Source organism: Lucilia sericata, unplaced genomic scaffold, assembly GCF_015586225.1.
Source record: "Lucilia sericata isolate MDLA Ls3-8-SP2 unplaced genomic scaffold, ASM1558622v1 Contig000487F_arrow, whole genome shotgun sequence".
NCBI classification, from domain to species: domain Eukaryota; kingdom Metazoa; phylum Arthropoda; class Insecta; order Diptera; family Calliphoridae; genus Lucilia; species Lucilia sericata.
The window spans coordinates 19,801-44,457 of NW_023994501.1; the positions used below are offsets into that span (position 1 = coordinate 19,801).

The 24,657-nt window shown below is 28.7% G+C and overlaps 1 protein-coding gene across 1 annotated transcript in view; it reads right to left on the reverse strand.

Moving 5' to 3' along the window:
- The window catches only part of LOC119605443 (putative uncharacterized protein DDB_G0271606), a 259,513-nt gene that overhangs the window by 13,207 nt on the left and 221,649 nt on the right, over positions 1-24,657 (reverse strand). Inside the window, exon 8 of the mRNA XM_037958558.1 lies at positions 2,883-3,296. Coding sequence (XP_037814486.1) covers positions 2,883-3,296 — 414 coding nt within the window. The remainder of the gene's footprint in view (positions 1-2,882; positions 3,297-24,657) is intronic.

The window sequence follows — 24,657 nt, forward strand, 5'->3', positions numbered from 1 at the left end:
CTTGTAAACCAAGATTTATTAAGATTCATAAGGAGAGAAAACTGCACTCTCCATACGGCCCGATATCGGATATGAATAACTTCTAAAAGTTAATATTTTCAAGTGAAAATAAGTTAAACTTATATTATCTAAGTCGTTACAATAACGTATTGTGCGAATTGAACCAAAACGCCGCTAGAAGTACAAATTACATTTCGATTGGGAAATTGTGGTGCATTAGACATGTTTCTTATACAAATTTCAAATTTCCATCAGAATTTTTTCACCCAAAACTAGATTTGGAATATTCTTTGATTCATTACAAGACTGTTTAGCAGAAAAAATAATGAAAAATTGCGACTCGAGATACAATTTCTATCCAAAAATGGGTATTTGACAAGGGTTTGGATTGATTTTCCGACAAATATTTTTATTCTCTTCCTTAACCAGGCGGAATTTTAAGACACAACCAATCAAAATCATTCTTAAAATCATAGCTGAAAAGATTTATAAACAAAAAAACATACTTTTTTAGCATTTAAATAACATAAAAAATTTTTTAAGCATGACCTTCGGAAATTCTTTTTGAAGCGCTTTAAAAATTGACCTATCCAAAATCTAATGAAATCTATTATGTCAGTAACAATTATGGAGGTCCTACTAAATGTTATGATAAGAAAAAGAGAAATGTACAAATCATTTTTATGGTTATTATAAATTATGTAAAGTGCGTACAAACGAATGTCTCAGACAAATTTGATTTTTTTCTCTGGAATTGCTAATAGAGCAAATAATATTACAATTTTATATTATAATTTTGTAACGAAGATAGTATCAAACTATTTCGCAAACCTTTTTTCTTAAAACACTATTTACTTTCTTTCAAAAGTTAAAAAAATATATTGCGTACAAACGAATGTCTACCACTGTATTTGGATCAAATAATTTACAGGTCTGAACGTAGCTTTTCACTGGCTGCTTACGTATTGCTTAGTTCTTGGTTTCGTTTTCTAACTAGGGGACGTAAAATGAATATTAGTTCGACTTGTTAGTATGACTAATTAAGTCAACTGAACATTAAAACTTGTTGTTTGTTCAGTAACACTATGTTATTATACGGAATTTGTTATGTTTATTGAACCCAGCAGTTCGACAAAGCAAAGAGTCAATGCATACGTAAAAGACAGTCATTTAAACTAATGTGTAACCATATGGTTGACCCTAATTTCTATATACTGGGTTATTCGGCAACAACGAGAGCGAAGACAGTCGTCACTTTACACTTAAAAATTGTTTTTTTTTTCCATTGTACTTCAGAATGTAGATATTTTACACATCTATTGGAGACACAATTGTTATTATATATACAATTGACCAGCTGATTGTACCCTATTTGAATGTTTTTCGTCACTAAAGTACTCTTCGTAATCAGTCGCCACTTTACTGTACACAAGAGAGTGGACAGTCGAATTATATATCAGAAATCGTAAAAAATCGCCAATTCAATTCTGTTCAGATTTTTATAAGAAAAAATTCGCCAAATATCGCCAAACTAGTTTCAATTGATGAAAAAGTAATTTAAAATAATTTTTGGACTTTTGCACCCAATTCCCGTTTGTATATTTTATAATATAAAACAAGTGAGAGTGTTATTTATATTCGGCTGTGCCGAATCTCATATAACCACCATCAAAACGTCTACCATATGCCGTAAAAGGAATGCTCCCCTGTAAACATCAGGGTGATATTTGGAATATGGCTTAAGTCAATTATGGACCAAGCTCTTTTGAACTAACAAAATATTAATTTTTTAAAAACCATTTTTTTGGTCAATTTTTAAACCGTGAGCGTATGAGTAATTTTCTGAAGAGGACCTTAATATGCGCCAATTATGAACGGATAGTCATAAAATTGTGTACAAAGGTTTCATTTTGTATAGAACTTGTTTATGTCAAATTTCATCGCAAAACTCGTATTTTAAATAAGGAAAACTCATATTTTAATAACCAAAACTCTTTTCTGAAGGCGAGAAACTTAATAGTATATTAGAGCATTAAAGTAAATTTCTTTTAAGCCATAATGAGCGTTAGAGTAATTTTCTGAAGGGGACCTTATAGGAAGGTCGGGTCAATAATAGACCGATCCACATAAAATTTGGTTAAGAGATTTTGGCTCGCAAGGAACTTACTTCAGTCGAATTTCATCGCTATATTTGTATTTTTAAGCCAGAAATGAGCGTTAAAGTAATTTTCAGAAGGGGGTCGGGACGGACATTGCTAGATCGTCTTAAAATTTAATAAGGACCCAGAATATACATATATACTTTTGTGGGTCTATGACCAATATTTCGATGTGTTACAAACGGAATGACAAAAACAATATACCCCTCATCTTTTTTGATGGTGGGCATAAAAATACACTATTGTATTTTTTATGAATCCGTTTAATTGAATGAAGTATACTCCTGACATTTTTGAAAACATTGCCATAATTTATGGGGTCTATGAGCAATACTTCGATGTGTTACGCCCGCTATGACAAAATCAATATACCCCCAATCTCTTCTTATGGTGGGTATAAAAAGGAGAATTGTATATTTTCTAAAATAAATTTTGTGAAAGTTTTTCTAAATCAATGAAAATTTTGTAATTAGATGCAACTAAAAAAAATTTATATATTTAGAATGCATATTTTAATATGTAGAAATTCATAATTTTAGGGTCAGTAAAGTCAACATTCATTTGGATACATTGACTACATATAAACGTTATATTATGAAATCCTTTCAACGCCGGGTACCAAAAGCTAGTGTAATATAATCTTGCCAATGAATTTAAGAGCAATATAAGATTAAGTTAAAAAAAGATTGAATTAAAATATAATTTAACATTAATTTCACTCACAATTAACTTCTGTGGCTCCAGATGTAGTGTGGCTAACTAACGGATGGTTATGTGTAGTATCTGCCGAATTTTGTTGTATAACTGAAGATGGGTGAAATTGTTTAGCAGGAATCTGTAGTTGCTGTTGTATATTTTGACTTGTTAATATGTAAGGCGAGCTTATATGTTGCTGCAATGTAGCGGTGTTCTGTGCTTGTGTTGACATGGTTAATTGCGGATTAAACATGACAGTATAACCTTGCGCTGCGGCTGACATTGCAGCTGTTTGAGAATTCGTATTGACGATTTGTTGCTGAGTATGAGACGATTGTGCGGTATTAGGTATAAAGCTACCAGCAAAATTTATAAAACCTTGTTGACCTGCACCTGATGGTTGTATATACAACAGAGGCTGTTGGGTTGGTACGTCATTAGCTAAATGATAAAAATTAAAAACAATAATTATAATACAATACGATTATTTTTAAATTCATATATTATTTACAATACAATTTAATAAAAAGAAAACACAAATTTATAAAAATTTGGTAGTGTTAATAACAATAAAATAATATTTCCAAGACTAAAGCTAAATACATATGTATGTACATTAGGGTGACCTCAAATAGAAGTGTCTGATGTTCCCGACGAACAAATTTTTTTCATTCTAAGATGCAATTTCTAAAAATAGTTTTTCTATCGTCAATATTTAAAGAGCTGCAAAACATATTTCGTTTTTTGATAAAAAATGTATTTATTCGGATTTGATGTATATACATTCCTCGCCACTTGAATAGCACGTATATCAATTTTTTTTTAAAGCTTATAATATTGGATCAGGAAATTCTAGAAACTTGTTTCTTCCCCTCATTATAATATTTTTGGTTCTGAATAAAATGTGATATGAATGGTTGTCATATCTGTAATATTTGATTTTATATATATTTTTTGTAAATTAACCGAAAAAAGCTACTGGTTAAAATTCGCCACCTGAATAGAACATCTCACAGAAAAAGTGATTTTATAAAAATTTTTGTAATTAAAACTTATTTATTTAGATTATTTACAACGTTAAAAATTAAACTAAGCTATTTTAGTAATGCGTTGAACCTCCTTGATTGACTAACACTTCACAAATCCTGTTTGGAAGCGATTCATATATCTTGGCCATGTAATTCAGATGTATTGAGCTCCAGACTTTTTTAATTGCATAGATTAGTTCAGGAATTTTTGAATACTGTTTTTCAGACTCATAAACTTTTCGAAATTTGGAAGCCAGTTCAACATTCAACACCGCCAACACTGCTATGTAGGTACTATTTTCATGACCTTCGGAAGGATCCACATTATATGGATCGTCTACATAGCTGTGTTGTCGGCGTCAAGGTATGGCGAGCAATTTCCTATTATGGCACCTCCAAGCTTCAGTTTTTAAGCCCAAGAATAAATGCTAAGAACTACATTGGATTAATAATAAAAGGCTTTTTTTGGTTGTCAATGACCTATATGGACCTAGCCCTTTTATCCTACAACAAGATAACGCCCCGATCCACACTGCCGGGATCGTAAAATCTGATATAGTGGCCCAAAATGTTGAATTGTTGAACTGGCTTCCAAATTCGCCAGATTTAAACATTATAGAAAACTTGTGGGGATGGCTTGCCCGAAAAGTTTATGAGTATGGAAAACAGTATTCAACAATTCCTGAACTAATCTAATAAGAAGTCTGGAGCTCAATACATCTGAATTATATGGCCAAGCTATATGAATCGCTTCCAAACAGGATTTGTGAAGTGTTAAGCTACGTTCACACCTGAAAAATATTTGGTCCAAATATTTGTAATAAAATATTTTTGAAGTTGCGTCAAACAAACGCAATATTAATTTCATGTTCAGACTTGAACAAATATTTGATGGTATTGTTTTATCAAACAGTGCAAAAATAATTTGATTCAAACATACACATGTTTTACAGCCACAGTATATCATATAATTAAATACAAGAAAAAACCAATTTACCAATTTGTTTTAATTTTCACTATTTTTATTAGGTTTAAAATTAAATTTATATAATAAAAGTGTATAATATTAATATATAACACGATTGAAAAAACTTTGTTTGTCGAATCTAGGGTTGCCAGCCTGGCTGGACTTGGCTGGATTGTCCAGCTTTTTTGATGCTTGTCCAGTTTCAAGCTAAAATTTAATTTGTCCAGCTAAATATAATTTTTTTAGTACACTGCAATAATTTTTATGTTATCTTTGTCAAATCATGTAAGCCAACACTTATTGTACATTTGTTATACAACTAAGTTATGATTTCCCTTTTCTATCATCATGTCTCAACACTTGAACAGCTGATGTCGCAATAAATATTAGGTCTGTTCGCGTACTCGATAATTTGTAACAATTTGCAACAATTGTTATTGGATTCCGTTCGCGTACTTTTGAAAACTTGCAACGAGAGAGTAAGAGAGCGATAACAAGTAAGAGTGCTATATTCGGCTGTGCCGAATCTTATATACCCTTCACCACAGTGTATTTAAAAAATATCAATTCTATAAAATTTTAATTTATTTCATGTTCCCGTTTATATCATTATTATAGCAATAGCAAAACGAACAACAACAACGCTAAACGAAATAAACACACAAAAAAACAAAATACACAAGGCAGTAAAACCAACAGACATCCAAACATACCAAACGAAATATATAAAAAAAAACAAAAACAAAATACACAACGCAATTAAACCAACAGACATCCAAACATACGAAACTGAATACACCAAAAAACAAAAACAATATACACACGGCAATGAAAAACACAGCTATCCAAACATATGAAACGAAATACTCAATGAATAAGCAGTGTTGTTGTTGTTGCTTATATCAAAGCATGAAAAAAATTGTCTTTTTTATGAAATTTTCAGAGGTTGCCTCGGATATTTGCTCATATCTCCGGTATTTATGGACCGATTTTGCTGATTTTAAATAGCGATCTTCTCGAAAGCATGTCTAACAGAATTATTGAAGATTCGGATCTCGCCGATATCTGGGGTCCTCTAAAAACTGATTTCAACAAACACACAGACGGACAGACAGACAGACAGACAGACGGACATAGCTTAATCAACTCCGCTACCTATAAGGATCCAGAATATATATACTTTATGGGGTCGGAAAATTATATTATAGAAATTACAAACGGAATGACAAACTTATATATACCCTTCTCACGAAGGTGAAGGGTATAAAAATTACAGTTCGTTGATAAAGAATTTTTTGATTTTACTAGATATTTTTTCCCCAGTAAAAAATATCCAACTTATATTCACAACATATGTTTGATTTATGAATATGTAAACAAACCAAAGAAATCGAAAATTTGGTCAATTTTAATTTTTTTTAAAGAAATATACAAATTAATTACACACGAATATTAAAAAAATTATTTGTAGTTAGATTTATTTTAATTTCATTTATCATAAATTAGTTTTTAAAAAAGTTTATTTGTTGTCAAAAATCATAACAAATATTGTAAATCTAGCGTTTTTAAAACAATTTAGTTTGTCTATCTCTTAGCGATTTTGTGTAAATTTTTATTTTAATAATATGTTTGTATCATAAAGTTTTAAAACAATAATATAGTTTTAATGATACTTAATAAATATCTATTTATTTATAAGAAAAATCAAAGTTTCAGTTATTTGTTTTTTAGTGTTTTGTTAGCGATTGAGATTTTGTTTATAAACAAAAACTTGCACATTTTTTTAAAAAATAGGCTTTCGCGTACTTTTTTGGATATTTTTTTGATTGAGAGTAAATTAAAAGTTACTCTCTATCATAAAGTTACAGGATATTTCTTACAGGAAAGTACGCGAAAAGACATATTTTTAAAATTTAAAACTTCAAAAATGGAGCTTTTTCACATCTTTTGCTCTTAAACGCTAAGTTAACGAAGTGATCGGGGAAAACTAAAAATATATTCGTACTATATGGACTATAACAAAACGGAATTGGCAATGAGAACCTCTGCATTTTTTTGGTGTATCACTGTGAAATTATTTACACAAAACCAAAATTAACATTTTCTCGATATTTTTTTATGTCCAGCTTTTTTTGTTTTGTCCAGCTTTTTAAAACCCGATGTCCAGCTTTTTGCGAATCGGAATCTGGCAACCCTAGTCGAATCTGAACATAAAATATTTCATGTTTACAAACGGCAATGCGGATGATTTTCATAACACAAATTGATTTGCTGGCAAATAAATATTTTTTCATTGTTTCATCAATGTGAACACCAAAAGTCAAATAATTTACATTATTTTGGCAAAATAATTATTTGATCTTGCAAACTAAATGTAAGATCAAACAGCGTCAAAGAACTGCTGTTATCTTTGTTTATTTTCTGAAAAAGGGTGTTATCACCTCATTCGAAAATGTAAATAGTCGCTAAAATGACTGGTTTTATTTTATTTTTTATAAAATAGATATCTGAGACAAAGTAGTTGTGACATTTAATAGAAATTTAAGTAATTGCGTAAATTAAAGATAATTATTATTTTTGTTGTTTATTTTGTTATTAATTGGTTGTCAACAACATACTATATATAGGGTAATTTCAAAAATTTTCGAACAAAAAAGTAGGATTTTGAATTTTTTTCAACAAGTATTAAATTTCACGTATATTTTCTTAATTATTTGTCCGATTTTAATCGTTTAGTCCCCAATATTTTTTTTTTTAAATATTACATTTTTAACGTGAGGATGATGACATCAAACAACGTCCTTTAGTCAAGGATATCTCAAAAAATTTACCTTTCATTTTCTTTATTCCTTCATATAAGATTGCTTATTGTGTACTCAACAATATATAAGATATAGAAATTTTGGAGAATTTCAAATTCCGTATTTACATGAAGAATGTGTGTACCGAATTTCATCGAAATCGGAGAGGTTAAATTATAAAACCTGCTCGAAAATTTTTGAAATGCCCCTCTAGTTTATAGTCTATTCTATAGTCTAGTGACTAGACTATAGAATAGACTATAGATTAGACTTTAGACTAGACTCTAGTCTATAGTCTAGTCTAAAGTCTACACCATTTTTAAGTGAAATTGAGAACATTACGTATTAAATCGAGAAAAATCCACATGAAATTGAGAATTTCCATTTCATATTAAGAAAATTCGAATTAAAATTGTGATTTTCAATTTGAAATTTAGAAAATTCCGAATCAAATTAAGAATTTTAATTTAAAATTGGGAAAAATCCAAATAAAATTTTACTGTGATGTTGATAAAATTCTAAATTGAATTGAGAATTTAAATTGAGAGAATTCTAAATAAAATTAAGAATTTCCATTTTATATTGCGAAAATTTCAATTGAATTTGAGGTTTTCAGTTTCAAATTGAGAATATTCTAAATGAAAATGCGAATTTCTATTTGAAATTTAGAAAAGTATAATTGAATTGAAATTGAGAAAATTCCAATTGAATTTGGGGAACTTTCAAATGAAATTGAGAAAATTACAAATGATTTTCAGAAAATTTTAATTTTTAATTTGCAAATAAATATTTATGTACATATATATGTAGTAGTGCAATACATGAATGTTCCGCGAAAGCTTAAAATTTGAACATTTTGACAATCATTTCGAAAAATTCTGCGAAACTTTTTATACTTTATACTGGGATCTGAACTTTTAACCTAATCAGCGGGAAATTCAGACCACATTTTAATATTTTTTATTTACTTTGACGTATTCAGACTACCAACACATATCGCTTGAGTAGTATTCCTACATAGTATTCATGATAAACCAGCCATTGTTCCTCGACAATCGGTAGATTAACATTGGAATTTCTTTATTATTTGTTTTTTAAAATGTGTTATATAAGTAAAAGGTTCTCAATTTCATTTGAAATGTTCTTAATTTCATTTAAAATTTTCTCAATTTCATTTGAAACTTTCCCAATTTTAATTGGAGTTTTCTCAATTTAAATTCCAAAATTCTCAATGTGGGGAGCTTGAAGTCTCCACATGAATCAAATAGAAAAATTCGTATATCTGAGAAACTATTAGAGCTAGAATCTTCAAATTTTACATGAATAACTTTGAAATTCATGTGAACATTTAGAGCATAAGGGGCGGACTTTCAATGGGTGGCTTGGCACAACATATATAAATTAAATACAAAATTTTGTGCATCTTGGAAATTCTTCTATTATTCAAATTTTTTATAGATAGATTGGTTGCGCATTAACTGTTCTTCTTGTTATGCTCCTCTTTGCCTGCAAACAAAATCTTGTTTTTTTCACTGTCTTATCCGTCAATTGTTTTAAGAAATTATTTGTTGTAGTGTGAACATCGGGCAAATAAATTTTCACTATTTGTACTGAATTGTGTTTGGCATTGTTTCTTCAAACAAAACGTCAAGCACATTATGAAATAAAAACGTATTTAATTTTTTGTTTTTAGTCAAAAATTTCTATGAAATTGTAAAAAACTATTGTAATTTAATTAAATAATTTTTTTAACGTTAAACTAAAATGTTTCGTGTTTGGTGTTCACATTGTGTTCATATTGGGAAAATATTTGTAGGTTGACAAATAAAAATGTTTCACGAAAAACAGCTGATATTTTGTTTGCTCTTCAAAAATATTTTGTGTTCACATTACAGCCAACAAATATTTGATAAAAAACGTCAAATATTTCATAGGTGTGAACGTAGCTTTAGTCAACCGAGGAATTTCAACACATTACTAAAATAGCTTAGTTTAATTTTTAACATTGTAAATAATCTAAATAAATAAGTTTTAATTACAAAAATTGCTATAAAATCACTTTTTCTGGGATATGTTCTATTCAGTGGCGAATCTTTACCAGTAGTTTTTTTCGGTTAATTTACAAAAAACAAGTTAGAGTGCTATATTCGGCTGAGCCGAATCTTAAATACCCTCCACCAGCTACTTTTATATTAATACTTTTTTAATTGATCAAATATTTGTAGAAATAAGTTTTCTCATGTCTTAAATAGAAAAACCCCAAGATTTAAACAGCTTAAATCTGTTACAATTCCAAAATTTATTGAACATTACATTTTCTTTTATAATTTTATAGCGCCCTAAAATATGCTTTAAAGATATTTAATAATGTGCATGTATGCATGTGTGTGAAAGATTTAAGGATTTTCAAAATACATATATATAATTTTGTTCTACACAAATTGATAATGCAACTAGTTAAATACGGTTAAAGTGCTTTTAGGGGCAGGACCTAGTATGGGAGGTATGACCAATTATAGACCGATCGTATAAAATTCTTTAAGCTAAATTTCTGTACATAAAAGCTATATTTCAGTCAAATTTTGTATCTATATCGTAATTTAGTAATAAGTAATGTGTGTTCAAGTGAATTTCTGAAGGGAACCTTGCATAGGACCGACCGCACCCATGTTATGGACCGATCGTGAAAAAATCTTGAAATTAAAATTTTGTATACCAAACTAATATTTGTGCCAAATTTTGTATCAATAGCTTTATTTGGTAATGAGTAATGGGCGTTTAAGAGATTTTCGTAAAAGGACCTTGAATGGGAGCTATGACCAATTATGTATATAAAGACAAAATTTTAAAATTCTGTAACGAGTTATGTGCTTTTAAGTGATTTTCGGGAGGGGACCTTGTATGGGAGCTATGACCAATTATGGACCGATCCAGAATATCTTTTCTCTCAATGAATTCCATTGACATATTATTTTAAGTTGTAAAATTTTGTGAAGATATCAGCATTCTAACGGAAGTTATTAACAAAAAACTCATATTCCGGGAATATGTACTTTTGTATGGGAGGTATATGAAATTATGGACCGATTCTGGAAATTTTCAGCAGGAATCAGGATCTTGTGTAGAAACGAATGTATGATGACTTTCATGAAATTATCTTGCATAGTTTTCGAGAAAATTACATCAGAATGTATAAAAAATTCTTATTTTTTCGGATTTGTTTTAAATTTTGATTCATAACTTTTCCCGATGTGAACCATTTTGCTCATTTTCAATACCAAACTGTACCGGATAATAATGAAGATTTTTGTTCTTTACTTTCCATTGCTTCGTTTTAAAGTGAGCGTGTTTTACACAGACAGACAGACGGACAAAGCTAAATCGACTCAGAATAAGGACCCAGAATATATATACTTTGTTGGGTCTCAGATGAATATTTCTTCGTGTTACACACGGAATGGCAAACTTAAATGTACCCTCTATCACCACTGATGGTGGTGGAGGGTATAAACAAATATATAAAACAAATATTACAGATGTGACAACCATTTATATCACATTTTATTCAGAATAAAACATTATAATGAGGGGAAAAAACAAGTTTCAAGAAATTTCTGAACCAAAAATATAAGCTTTGAAAAAAAATTGATATATGTGCTATTCAAGTGGCGAGGAGTGTATGTACATTAGAGTGACCGCAAAAAGTCGATGTTGGAATTTTGTTCGTCTTAACCCCACAAAATGATTCCCCTTTCCAGATATTGAGATTTTGAGCTCGATTAAGTTTGAATAAATCCAAATTTTTGGCCAAAAAGCTAACATATGAAGCTATAACTCCAGAACGGTAAATAATAGAAACACACTTAGTACTTCGAAATAAAGCTAATATTGTACTTCAAAATTTATATTATATACATAGTTCTTGTTACTTTAAGTCAAACAGAGTTACAACAGATTTTGTCTCCAAAAACGTGACCTGGTCGCGGTAGGAGCATACATCGTATATTTTGATATTATGTGATAAATGTTGCTATTAGGTAAATACAGTACTTTTCGCTTATAGTCATATAAACAAAATTTTTTGTACATGCCACAATGTGCTTATAAAGAAAATCTTATATATTATTTTTTTGTGAATATAAAAAAAACAAGTAAGAGTTATATTATATAGTAAGAGTTATATTCGCCCATGTCGAATCTTATATATCCACCCTCAAATCATTGCCGAAAAGGAAACCATGAGCCATTATTGAGCGTTAAAGTCATTTTCTGAAGTGGACCTTATTAGACCGATCCTCAATTACTTTTGTAAGTCTTTACATTATGTTTCGTAAGTAAGTTATTTCGAATTTCATCGCCTAAGTCGTATTTTTAAGTAACTAATGAGAGTTAAAGTAATTTTCTAAAGTGGTCCTTAAATTGGGGTAGGATTAGTTACCGATCCACCTTCATCAATATCGGTAGAAAGATTTCAGTTCCCATAAAACTTGTTCATATCGAATTTCATCGCTGTACTCGCTATTTTGTGACAGTAATGAGTTTTAAAATAATTTTCTGAAGGAACCTTATATGGGGGGGGGGGTAGATTGGGGTAGGGTCAGTTATGCTCATTACTGGCATTTTTGAGCCAGTAATGAGCGTTAAAGTCATTTTCTGAAGGGGACTTTATATGGGGTAGGGTCAATTAGGGATCGATCCACATAAAATTCGGTAGAGAGATTTTGGCTCGCAATGTAAAATTTCATCGCTATACTCATATTTTTTAGCCAATAATGAGCATAAAATTAATTTTTTGAAGGGCACTCTATATGAGGGGTAGGGTTAGTTATCGACCAATCCTCCACCTCTTGCCGTTCGGCCTCTATCGTGCTTTCAACAGACAGACAGACGGACGGACAGACATGGCTAGATCGTCTTAGAATTTAATAAGGACATAGAATATATCGTCACCTAAAACGCAAACGGCCCTAACTAACCAAAAATTCAAAATCGATTTTATTGTTGATTCTGATGTATTGCATCAAAACAAATGTCCACATAAAATTGACTCCTCCGACCAAAATTATTGACAAAAAAAGGCCCTATCTACAAAAACATTTAAATATAAAGGTAAAAAGTCCAATTTATCCATTTTTATATACGCCATTGTTAGCTATCATAAAAACTGATACGTTTCACTATAAACTAATTTGTTTATTTACTACAAATAAATCGCTTCGATAGAAACAAACTTTTCAATTTAAATAGTTTTTTGCTTCTCCTGTAAAATTTTAAAAATGTTAGATAGGGCCGTTTGCGTTTTAGGTGACGATATATACTTTTGTGGGTTTATGACCAATATTTCGGTGTGTTACAAACGGAATGACAAAATCAATATACCTCCCATCTTTTTTGATGGTGGGTATAAAAATGCATGTTTATTAAAGAAATAAATCTTTTCATAAATTCATTACATTAAAGAAATATTGTTTATATTATTTAAAAAAATCATCAATTATAGTCTGTTTTAGGTTGAGGATGTTGGTTACAGTTTTATCTTCTATTTGTTTCAAACAAAAAATTTGAATTATATCTAGCTCTAAGCAAAAATGTCGCAAAATATCTACTGCATTTAAAATTTCTTTAATCGAAACACAAACTTCTTCATTTAATTCACGATCAAAAAAATTTCGTATGTGACAATATCGTGAAGTTTTTTCATATAACATGACTTTTAATAGCCACTGATAGATGGCAAATATGTGAAAAGTGCTTATATCAAAAAATGGACTATAAAGTAATCTTTTTATATGAAATTCATCGACAAAGACATTTAAATATAACAAAATTGACAATGTCACTAATGTGACTATAACAGTGATGACTATAAACGAAAACTACTGTATTTTACTTATTATTGTTAAAGAATCATAATGTACATGGATTTAGTATTTCAATAAGATGTAAAACACAAAACTTGGTTCAAAAATGTAAAAGTTATTAAAAATTCCCCAGGCCATTAACATGTCTTAAAGCACTTGATTAAGAAATGTGGAAAAAAATTTAACTTATTTTGGAAAATATTATAATAAAACTTACATAAAATAAATCTATATTTACTCGAATATAAGTTTTTATCCTTAAAAGATATCGTGGACCTGTCCTCAGCTATGATAAAAAAAATATTTTTTACACTCCATTTTCAGTTTTTAAAATCTTTTTTACACAAATTTTAAAATTTTTGAAATATCACCGGGGGATTTATGGTCAATAGATTAGGGAATAAAACAGTGAAAAAATTAGGTCAATACCTCTTATAGTTAAGCTGTACCTGCGATTTGAACTCTTCGAGTTTTTGTAATATTTTATAAAATATGTTCTAATTCTTTACTGTTATACATTTTAAACAAAATATAATTTCTTAGATAATATATGAAGTTATATATAAATCGGGAAATCCTAAGGCGTAAACTTTGGAGGTCAAAGGTCAAATTTTGCAATATTTGGAAATTCTAATTGAAACATAATTCAAACAAATTTCGGCTATCTCAATATCTGGAAAGGGGAATAATTTTGTAGGGTTAAGACGAACAAGATTCCGACATTTTTTTCTCGAAATCGACTTTTCAGAAAATGCAAAAAGTCGACTTTTCGTTTCAACTATAGAACCCTAGTATGTACATAATTTGTATACCCTTCATCTTCGTGAGAAGGGTGTATAATTTTTCGACGCTATAATGTAAGCAATGTCCATTTGTCTGTCTTTCCGTCGGTGTGTCTGTTGAAATAAGTTTTCTGAAGACATCAGATATCTTCGGTCTTCTTCAATAATTCTGTCAGACATGCTTTCGAGAAGTTTCCTAGTTAAAATCAGCAAAATCCGTCCATAAATAACAGATACATATATAAGCAAAAATCCGAGACAACCTCTAAAAATTTCATCAAAAAAACACAATTTTTTGCATGCTTTGATAAATAAGCAACAACAACAGCGCTGGATGTATGTATGTTAGTTTCATTGCGTTGTGTATTTTGTTTTTTTTTTGTGTGTTTTATTTCGTTTAGCGTTGTTGTTGTTCCTTTTGTTTTGCTATTGCTAAAGTAATGATAGTCTGGAAAATTAAATAAATTGAAATTTTATAAATTTAATATTTTTTAAACACACTGTATAAATACACATATGTATAAGATTCGGCAAAGGCGAATATAGACTTCTTACTTGTTTTTTTGAAATGATTTATCAATAATTCAATTCTCATTCTGGAAAGTATTATTTTGTATGTTTAATGTTTTTTCTTACAACTTAAGTAGCAAATGACTATAATTCACCAAAATATATATGTAATTATGTTAAATCTTTACCCTTAATAGGTATATATTTTATTAAAAACGTAGTTAATAAGCTCATATTTCTATTTCAATATTTAAAATAAGCCCAAAAAAATATTTTCTAATTTTAAACTAAAAAATTATTAGTTTTGTTTTACTTTACTTTTTCCGACTTTTCGATTTTTTTCGACTTTTTGACTATTTTCGATTTTTTCGACTATTTTTTTGATTTTTTCTAGTTTTTTCCGACTATTTTAGAGTTTTTGACTTTTTTTCCACTTTTTTAAAATTTTCGACTATTTTTGACTTTTTTTACTATTTTCGAGTTTTCGACTTTTTTTCGACTTGATATTACATATGTATTATAAATAACGTGACCAGATGGTTTTTGAATAAAAGCGGAATCCGAGTGATTAATAATAGCGGGATTTTTAAAATTGCTAAATCGGGATTTAATAAAACTTAACATCATAACAAGTAAAAGTGTTGTATTCGACTACGATAAATTTTATATATCCACTTTTTTATGGACGAAAAATTTAATATTTAGACTTTTAGTTATTTAATTTTCAATTCTCATTCTGGAAAGTATTATTTTGTATGTTTAATGTTTTTTCTTACAACTTAAGTAGCAAATGACTATAATTCACCAAAATATATATGTAATTATGTTAAATCTTTACCCTTAATAGGTATATATTTTATTAAAAACGTAGTTAATAAGCTCATATTTCTATTTCAATATTTAAAATAAGCCCAAAAAAATATTTTCTAATTTTAAACTAAAAAATTATTAGTTTTGTTTTACTTTACTTTTTCCGACTTTTCGATTTTTTTCGACTTTTTGACTATTTTCGATTTTTTCGACTATTTTTTTGATTTTTTCTAGTTTTTTCCGACTATTTTAGAGTTTTTGACTTTTTTTCCACTTTTTTAAAATTTTCGACTATTTTTGACTTTTTTTACTATTTTCGAGTTTTCGACTTGATATTACATATGTATTATAAATAACGTGACCAGATGGTTTTTGAATAAAAGCGGAATCCGAGTGATTAATAATAGCGGGATTTTTAAAATTGCTAAATCGGGATTTAATAAAACTTAACATCATAACAAGTAAAAGTGTTGTATTCGACTACGATAAATTTTATATATCCACTTTTTTATGGACGAAAAATTTAATATTTAGACTTTTAGTTATTTAAAAAAAAAAACATTTTTATTAATGTTACTCACAACACTCTAACAATGGTTTTCTTGTCACAAAAATTTTGCAAATTCCGTTGAAATATTCTTAAATCTTGATGAATAGATGTCGGAAAAATATTTATGAGAATGATATACTCAGATCCCTAAGTTTGTAATGTCAATAATTTTTTCGTATTTTTTAACGTATCAAAAAAACTACTAAAAATGTGTTGAAAACAAAAAGAACTGGTAAAAAGTGAATTCGGAAATTTCATATTATTATTATTATTATAAAATAAATCCTAAAAATTGTGTTAAAAACAAAAAGAATTGACAAAAAGTGAATTAAGAAATTTCATATTATTATTAATATTATTATTATTTTTGTTTTCTGAGTAGATTGTTAGGTGCAAGCACCTCAAAATCAATACTAATTTTCAAATAATTTACAAGCACTACTGAAGGATAATGATGAATTAAAACCTCTTTATCTGAAAATTTTGTCGCATAGGAAAAAACAAAAACTTTTATATACCATGAGCAAACAAAAACAAATATTTTTAAAACAGGCTTGTCATAGAAGGGATGTCCTTTTTATTTGATTACAAATTAACTTCTTCATTATCAAGAAGTTATTTTTATGCTCTTTTTTTTGAAATTATTTGGAATTGAAATTGTAGTATAGAATACAACTAATTTAATAGACACATTTAATATAAGACAACAAAAATAACATTTTTAACTCGAAAAATGTAAAAACCTCTTTTCACTACTTCTTCGTTTGCATTTTAAGTCATTATTTTAACACTGTGATGTCATTGGAGGCAAATACTTATACGCTCGCTTACAAATAGGGAGTTAAAGAAGTACTTGCAATTTCTCTTACAACACAGTTGTTGAGTAAGTTGTAATAAAAAGAGTCAGCTAGAATACGAGGGACTTCGGTTTGTTAGTCAAATGTTCTACTCACTGCACCACTGCTTAGCTATTTTATTGTGCGTCAAATGATGGTTTTCACATACAAATTTAATTTTCTTTTCTTTTTTGTAAAACACAATTCTTAACACGTAATTAAATAAAATGTGCAAACGAAATGACAAAGTCGAAAATAAAGAACTTCTATATCAGATTATAAGTAATGCAGACGGTAAGTAGCAGTCATTGTAAAGTAAGTGGTTATGGAAGTACAACCCATTACCGAGTTTTTAGATATATATATATCTTCAGCTTTGAAAAAATAGAATTATTTTCGCTTATTCGAATCACTTAGTGCTATTATGTTATTCTTTTGAAAGTACTTCGTTTTTATGCTGGGAAGTGTTATTCAAAGATTATTTCGTGGTAACATGTAGATGAATTGTAAATAATAATAAATAATGAATAATAATAATAATAATAATAATAATAATAATAATAATAATAATAATAATAATAATAATAATAATAATAATAATAATAATAATAATAATAATAATAATAATAATAATAATAATAATAATAATAATAATAATAATAATAATAATAATAATAATAATAATAATAATAATAATAATAATAATAATAATAATAATAATAATAATAATAATAATAATAATAATAATAATAATAATAATAATAATAATAAAATAATAATAATAATAATAATAATAATAATAATAATAATAATAATAATAATAATAATAATAATAATAATAATATAGGAAAATTGTTGTTTCGAACAAAATGTGTTATTCCGGTATAATTTCATTGCTTGAGCTTATATAACATTCGGCATAACATTCACGTATTGAGAAATGTCTATGAAATTTTTATGAAAAAATACAAAATTACACAGGGAAAACATTTTTAGAGACCAAGCTATACCATTAACGATTGAATTTCGATTAATAAAGGTAAGGCAAACATGACACGAAAACCTCATATTATATCAAATTCGAATTTTGAATTGCAATCCTACCTTTCGGCTTTTTTAAAATTTTGTTGGCCTGTGTTGTTAAAAAAACAGTATAAATAAAACTATTTATACACCATATTTCGCATGTTCTTCGAGAATTCGACTAAAATCTGAATAGTCAAATGTCAGTTGAAACAAGTAAGAGTGCTATATTCGGCTGTGCCGAATCTTATATACCCTTCACCATAGTGTATTTAAAAATTCATTTTCCCGACTATATCATTATTATAGCAAAAACAAAATACACAACGCAATGAAACCAACAAACATCCAAACATACGAAATTCAATACACCAAGAACACAAAAACAATATACACAAGGCAATGAAACACACAGCCATCCAAACATACGAAATTGAATGCACCAAGAAACAAAAACAATAAACAAAAACAAACGAAATAGTCAAAAAAAAAAACAAAAACAAAATACAAAGGCAATGAATAAGCAGTGTTGTTGTTAATTTTTTATGAAATTTTCAGAGGTTGTCTCGGATTTTTGCTTATATCTCCGTTGTTTATGAACGGATTTTACTGATTTTAAATAGGAAACTTCTCGAAAGCATGTCTGATAGAATTATTGAAGATTTGGATCCCGAAGATATCTGGGGTCTTCAAAAAACTGATTTCAACAGACAGACGGACATGGCTTAATCCACTCCGCTATCTATAAGGATTCAGAATATGTATACTTTATGGGGTCGGATTATTATATTTTGGAAATTACAAACGGAATGACAAACTTATATATACCCTTCTCACGAAGGTGAAGGGTATAAAAATAAATAAGTAAGAAGTCTATATTCGCCTTTGCCGAATTTTATATACCCTTCATCATAGTGTACATATTTAAAAAGTATTAATTTTATAAAATTTTAATTTATTTTATTTTCCCGACTCTATCATTACTTTACCAATAGCAAAACAAAAGAAACAACAACAACGCTAAAAGAAATAAAACACACAAAAAAAATATTGTTGAATAAAATTGTGGACATTTAAGTGAAATTTTGAAGGGGGCTTTGTATAGGGGTTATGGTCGAATGAGACCCTATAATTATACAATTCATGAGAGTTATCAAGGCTAGTATAGAACTTGCAGCTTTTTGTCGAGATACAATTATATTAAAAATAATTATGAACTTGAAAGTCGGGTTCAGTTGTATGGGGGCTAGGTGAAATAATGGACCAATGTTAACCATTTTCAATGGACCAATGTTAACCATTTTCAATAGGCTTCGTCTCCGGTACCATAGAAGATCATGTGCCAAATTTCATTGAATTATCTTTAAAATTGCGACCTGTAGTTTGATAGCAAAGTTTACAAGCCCTATTCAGGGTTTAAGTTGTATGGGGGCTAGGTGAAGTAATGGACCGATCTTAACCATTTTCTTTAAAATTGCAGCCTGTAGTTTGACTACAAGGACGGACAGACGGACATAACTAAATCGACTCAGAAAATGATAGCCGCTTGATATACTTTAAGGTGGGTATAGGACCAATATTATTGTGCGTTACAAACATAGCAGAAACCCAATATACCCTTCCCACTTAAGTGTTGTAGCGTATAAAAATTCAAATTTCTCTAAGATATTCGTTTGTACGCATTTTACAAAATTTTTAAATATCCATAAAAATAATTTGCAAATTTGTCTTTTTCTTAAGTTAACATGTAATAGGACCTCCATAATTGTTACTGACAGAATAGATTTCATTAGATTTTGGATAGGTGAATTTTTAAAGCGCTTCAAAAAGAATTTTCGAAGGTCGTGCTTAAAAAAATGTTATGTTATTTAAATGAAATATTGTTCATACCCCCCAAAAGTATATATACTCTGGGTCCTTATTATATTCTAAGACAAGTCCGTCTGTTGAAAGCACGATAGAGTCCGAACGGAATGAGCTAGAGGGTTGAAGGTTTGTTTGGTATTGAAAATGGGAAATATCGGTCCACGTTTTCGGATAAGCCCCATACAAGTGGACCCTTGAAAAAGAGCTTAAACGGGTATATCTGTTATAAAAGTAAGAGTATAGCGATTAAATTCGACATAAATAGGTTTCATATGAGCCAAAATCTGCCTACCAAATGAATGTTGAAATTTTTATTGATATTATCAAGCCATTAATTTGGATATATTTTAATGATTGAAGATCGAAACATTGAAATTTCGTTGAGAAAACAGGATAATGAACAAAATATAAGGTAAAAACACTCGATTTCTTCCATAAACTGTTCAAATTTCATTACTACATTAGCCCCTACACAGAAAAAAATATGCACATTTTTTTTCTTAACAATCGTTTGCTTAAATTTAATTTCGATTTTTGTAAATATTTTTATTTGGTTTTATAACGAATTTGTTTGATTTTCACACAAAAGGAAAATATTTTCTAACAAACACTTTATTGAAATAAATTTAATTTTCAGTAAATATTTTTACTGGTTCAATAAATGTTTTTGTTTGAGTTTTATTTATATGTCAGCAAATGGAATACAACAATAAAACAAGTTTTGGAATGTACTAAAATGAATTGATATAATTCTTACTTGGTTTATAACATTTAATGTATAAGTGTTTCAGTTTTCATAGTACAAAATAATAGTTTCTAGAATGTGAAATAAAATTGTTTTAAGTATATAAGTACTTTTTTCTAAAAATTTTAATTTTATAGAATTAGTAAAATTTTTGTTAAAATTCAATATATATTTTTTAACAAAAGTTTTATAGATTCAATAAGGAATTTTGTGTATTATATATAATTGCCAAAATACAATAAATAATTTATCTGTTTCAAATAAAATAATTGCTTGAATTTCAGTACAAATACAAATAATTTGCGTTATTGTTTTAGTAAAATAATTGTTTGGAAATGTTGCGACAATTTATTAATGTTTTTCGTAAATAGTATATTATTTTAATAAGAAAAATCCTAAAATTTTTTCAATAAAGAATTTACGAATTTGAGTACTTGATTTTACGAATTTCGTGATAGGTCCTATTTTAGTAAAAAAAATACTTGGCTTTATGAATTTTTTGTTTGATTTTGAATTCCATTTTTTTCTGTGAAGAATATACAAAATGCTAAAATTTTTGTACTAGAAAATAAAAATGTTCCTTTAGTACTACGCGCCAAATATGTGTAAATGAATTAAATTTAATGTTTTTATTTTTCTGAAGTATAATTAAATGGATTTTTTTATTTATTTTGGTTTAAAAATATCTTCAATAAATACAGTTAAAACAAGTAAGGAGGGTATCTAAAATACCCTCCACCAGCAAGCTACTTTTTATTAAAACCCATTTAACTTTTAGATAACTTGGCAACATTTTTGTTTCCGTATTAAGAGTACTAACATTTATGTATATGTCGAACTAATTTTTATAAGGTCCAGAAAATAGGCCAGTTAGAATGATTTATAGAATGATTTATCTTTATACAGAACATACTCCTGTCGAATTTTATCCGGATATAATCATTTAACAACGAATAAGGTGGAATTAAGTGCTTTACTGGGAGCCAATACAACTATGGGCCGATCCGGAAAAAAATTCCGTAGAAAGATTTATATGCACAAACTACACATTTATGTCAACTTTTATCACGATAACTTTGATTGTAAATATGCATTTAAGTAATTTATAATCATTTATATGCAAAGAAAAAAATAATCAAGTTTAATTTTACCCCAATAAATTTATCAATTAATCAAATATGTGCGTTTAAGTGATTTTCGGAAGTGGACTTTATATAGGAGCTATGACCAATTACGGGCCTATCCGGAAAAATTTCGTATAATGATTCATATGTACACAAAACATATTTGTGTCGAGTTTTATAAGATATCTTTATTTGATAATGAAATATGTGCGTTTAAGTTATTTTTTGAAGTGGACCTTATATAGGAGCTATTACCAAATATGGACCGATCCGGAAAAAATTTGGTAGAATGATTTATATGCTTAAAAACATATTCAAGTCGTACTTTATCCCGATAGCTTTATTATTCAAAGAAATATATGCGTTTAAGTGATTTTCGTAAGTGGACCTTATATGGGAGCCTAGCAGAAAAAAATTGGTAGAATGATTTATATGTACACAAAACATATTCAAGTCGAATTTTATCTCTTAAGCTTTAGAATTCAATGAAATATAAGTGATTTTCGGAAGTGGGCCTTATATGGGAGCTATGACTAATTATTGGCATATCCGGAAAAAATTTCGTAGAGTGATTTATATTTAGGCAAAACATATTTGTGTCGAATTTTATTAAGATAGCTTTATTTATCAATAAAATATGTGCGTTTAGGTGATTTTCGAAAGTGGACCTTATATGAGAGCTATAGCCAATTGTGGACCTACTGCGATCTACGTTGATAGCATGATTTCTGTTCATTTTCTATTTGCATATACAAAATGTTGTGTTGATATCGATATATTTGAGGGAGTTATTAATGATAAACTATCTTTCGGGAATATATACCTTCGATGAATTTTGTCGGACAAAATTCATCGAATTACTTTTTGTAGTTTCTCAGAAAACGTCTTAAGAATTACGGAAAAACCCGTAATTTTTTCGAGGTTGTCTGAAATTTTCACTCTTAATTTTTAACGTTATAAACCGATTTTGCTGATTTTCAATACCAAAGTGCTTAGGACAACAGTGAATATTTCTGGTGAACTTGGTTTATTTCTTTTGCTTAGTTTTAACGTGAGCATGTTTTAGGCAGACAGACATATGGACATATCTAAATCGACTCAGAATTTGATAAGGACCCGGAATGTATATACTTTGTTGGGTCTCAGATGAATATTTCTTCGTGTTACAAACGGAATGACAAACAAATATATATATATATATATATATATATATATATAGATATATATATATATATATATATATATATATATATATATATATATATATATATATATATATATATATATATATATATATATATATATATATATATATATATATGTCTCTTCATGTATGTCTCAAAGGAACCTTTTACTTCAATATTTTACAAAATAAGTATTTAAAGTCGCATATCTCAGAAACTGCAAGAGCAACAGTCCTCAAATTTTTTATGCAAAACTTTCACATATGAACACATGAGAATAAAATGGGCAGTCTAGCTATAGTGGGCGTGCCACCTCCCATATAATGAAAATCTTAAATTAGTATGTCTAAAAAATATAACAACTAGAGTCCTCATTTTTTCGGAGGAACTTAAGTATCAAATTGAATGTTTAGGACAAAAAATGGGCAGACTGGCAAAAGGGGGCGTGGTACCTCCCATATGCGTTATATATTAAAATTCGTTGATCTGGGAATATATTGGAGATAGAATCTTAATCTTAATTATTCACAAAGACCTTTAACATCCATATTTATGAGAAAAATGGGTGGACTTTCATAAGGGGGTTTTGGTACCTCCTATATGGATCAATATGTATAAAAATGAATGTGTGTTTGTACGTTTATTTTTTGTTTGTTTGTTTTGGCCTTTATAGACAACTAAAGGGCTGGAGCGATTAATTTTCATAGTTGTACGTCTGGAAGGAACTATATGCTACTTTTTTCTTCAAAATTTAAAGTGGGCGACGTGCCTCGCCCATGATCCCGAAAAGTTTCTATTCAAAATAATATTATTGATACAATTAACGTCAATGTTCTTGAGTGCCAGTAAAGCACACTCACATAACCACTGCCTATTTTTCTTAACATCAAATGCATAATCTTTAGAAAATTGAGTTTTCAATGGTAATTTGAGTGCCGAATGCGCAGTTCTGCCTTAATCTAAAAGTGTTGCTGCAGTACCCGATGACGCAATGGCTAAGGCTTTCTTTTGTGATCGAACTTTAGCTAATATCAATGAGATGAGAAAGTTTTTCCGGTTCCTCCTGGCGCATCAATGAAATAAAATCCTCCTTGTTGGTTTGTAATTGCTGACATTATTGTATTGTATGCCATTTTCTGCTCTAGTTGTAGATGCGGTAAATTTTCTGCCACCAAATTCTCTAAATCGTGTGGATTGTAACCCATTTCACGTTGCAGATCTTGGTAATTTGCTCTAAATAATAATATGAATACTTACTACAGTGACTTTCACAAAATTTGAGATTCCAGCTGTTTTAGTTTCCAATATACATTAATTTAAGTATTTTCTTTATCTTCATATCTCTAAGCTATACCAAGTGTGTTTTGCTATCCTAAAGTTATAATAATTAAAAAACTTCTTTTACGATTATTGAAGATTCTAGCTCTTACAGTTTCCCAGATATACGAATTTTTGCATTTAATTTATATGAAATGTGCCAAGCCCCTATTGAACGTCAGAGTTCTTCGTGCAAAATTGAGGATATGGGAGGTACCAAGACTGCCTAAAAGTTGCTAGTCCACTCATTTTTGTACTAAACATTCAATTTGATACTAAAAACATGAGGACTCTAGCTGTCATATTTTCTTAAATATACTAATTTATGATTTTCTTTATATGGTGCCACGCCCACTGTATCTAGGCTGCTAATTTCATTCCCATGTATTCATATGGAT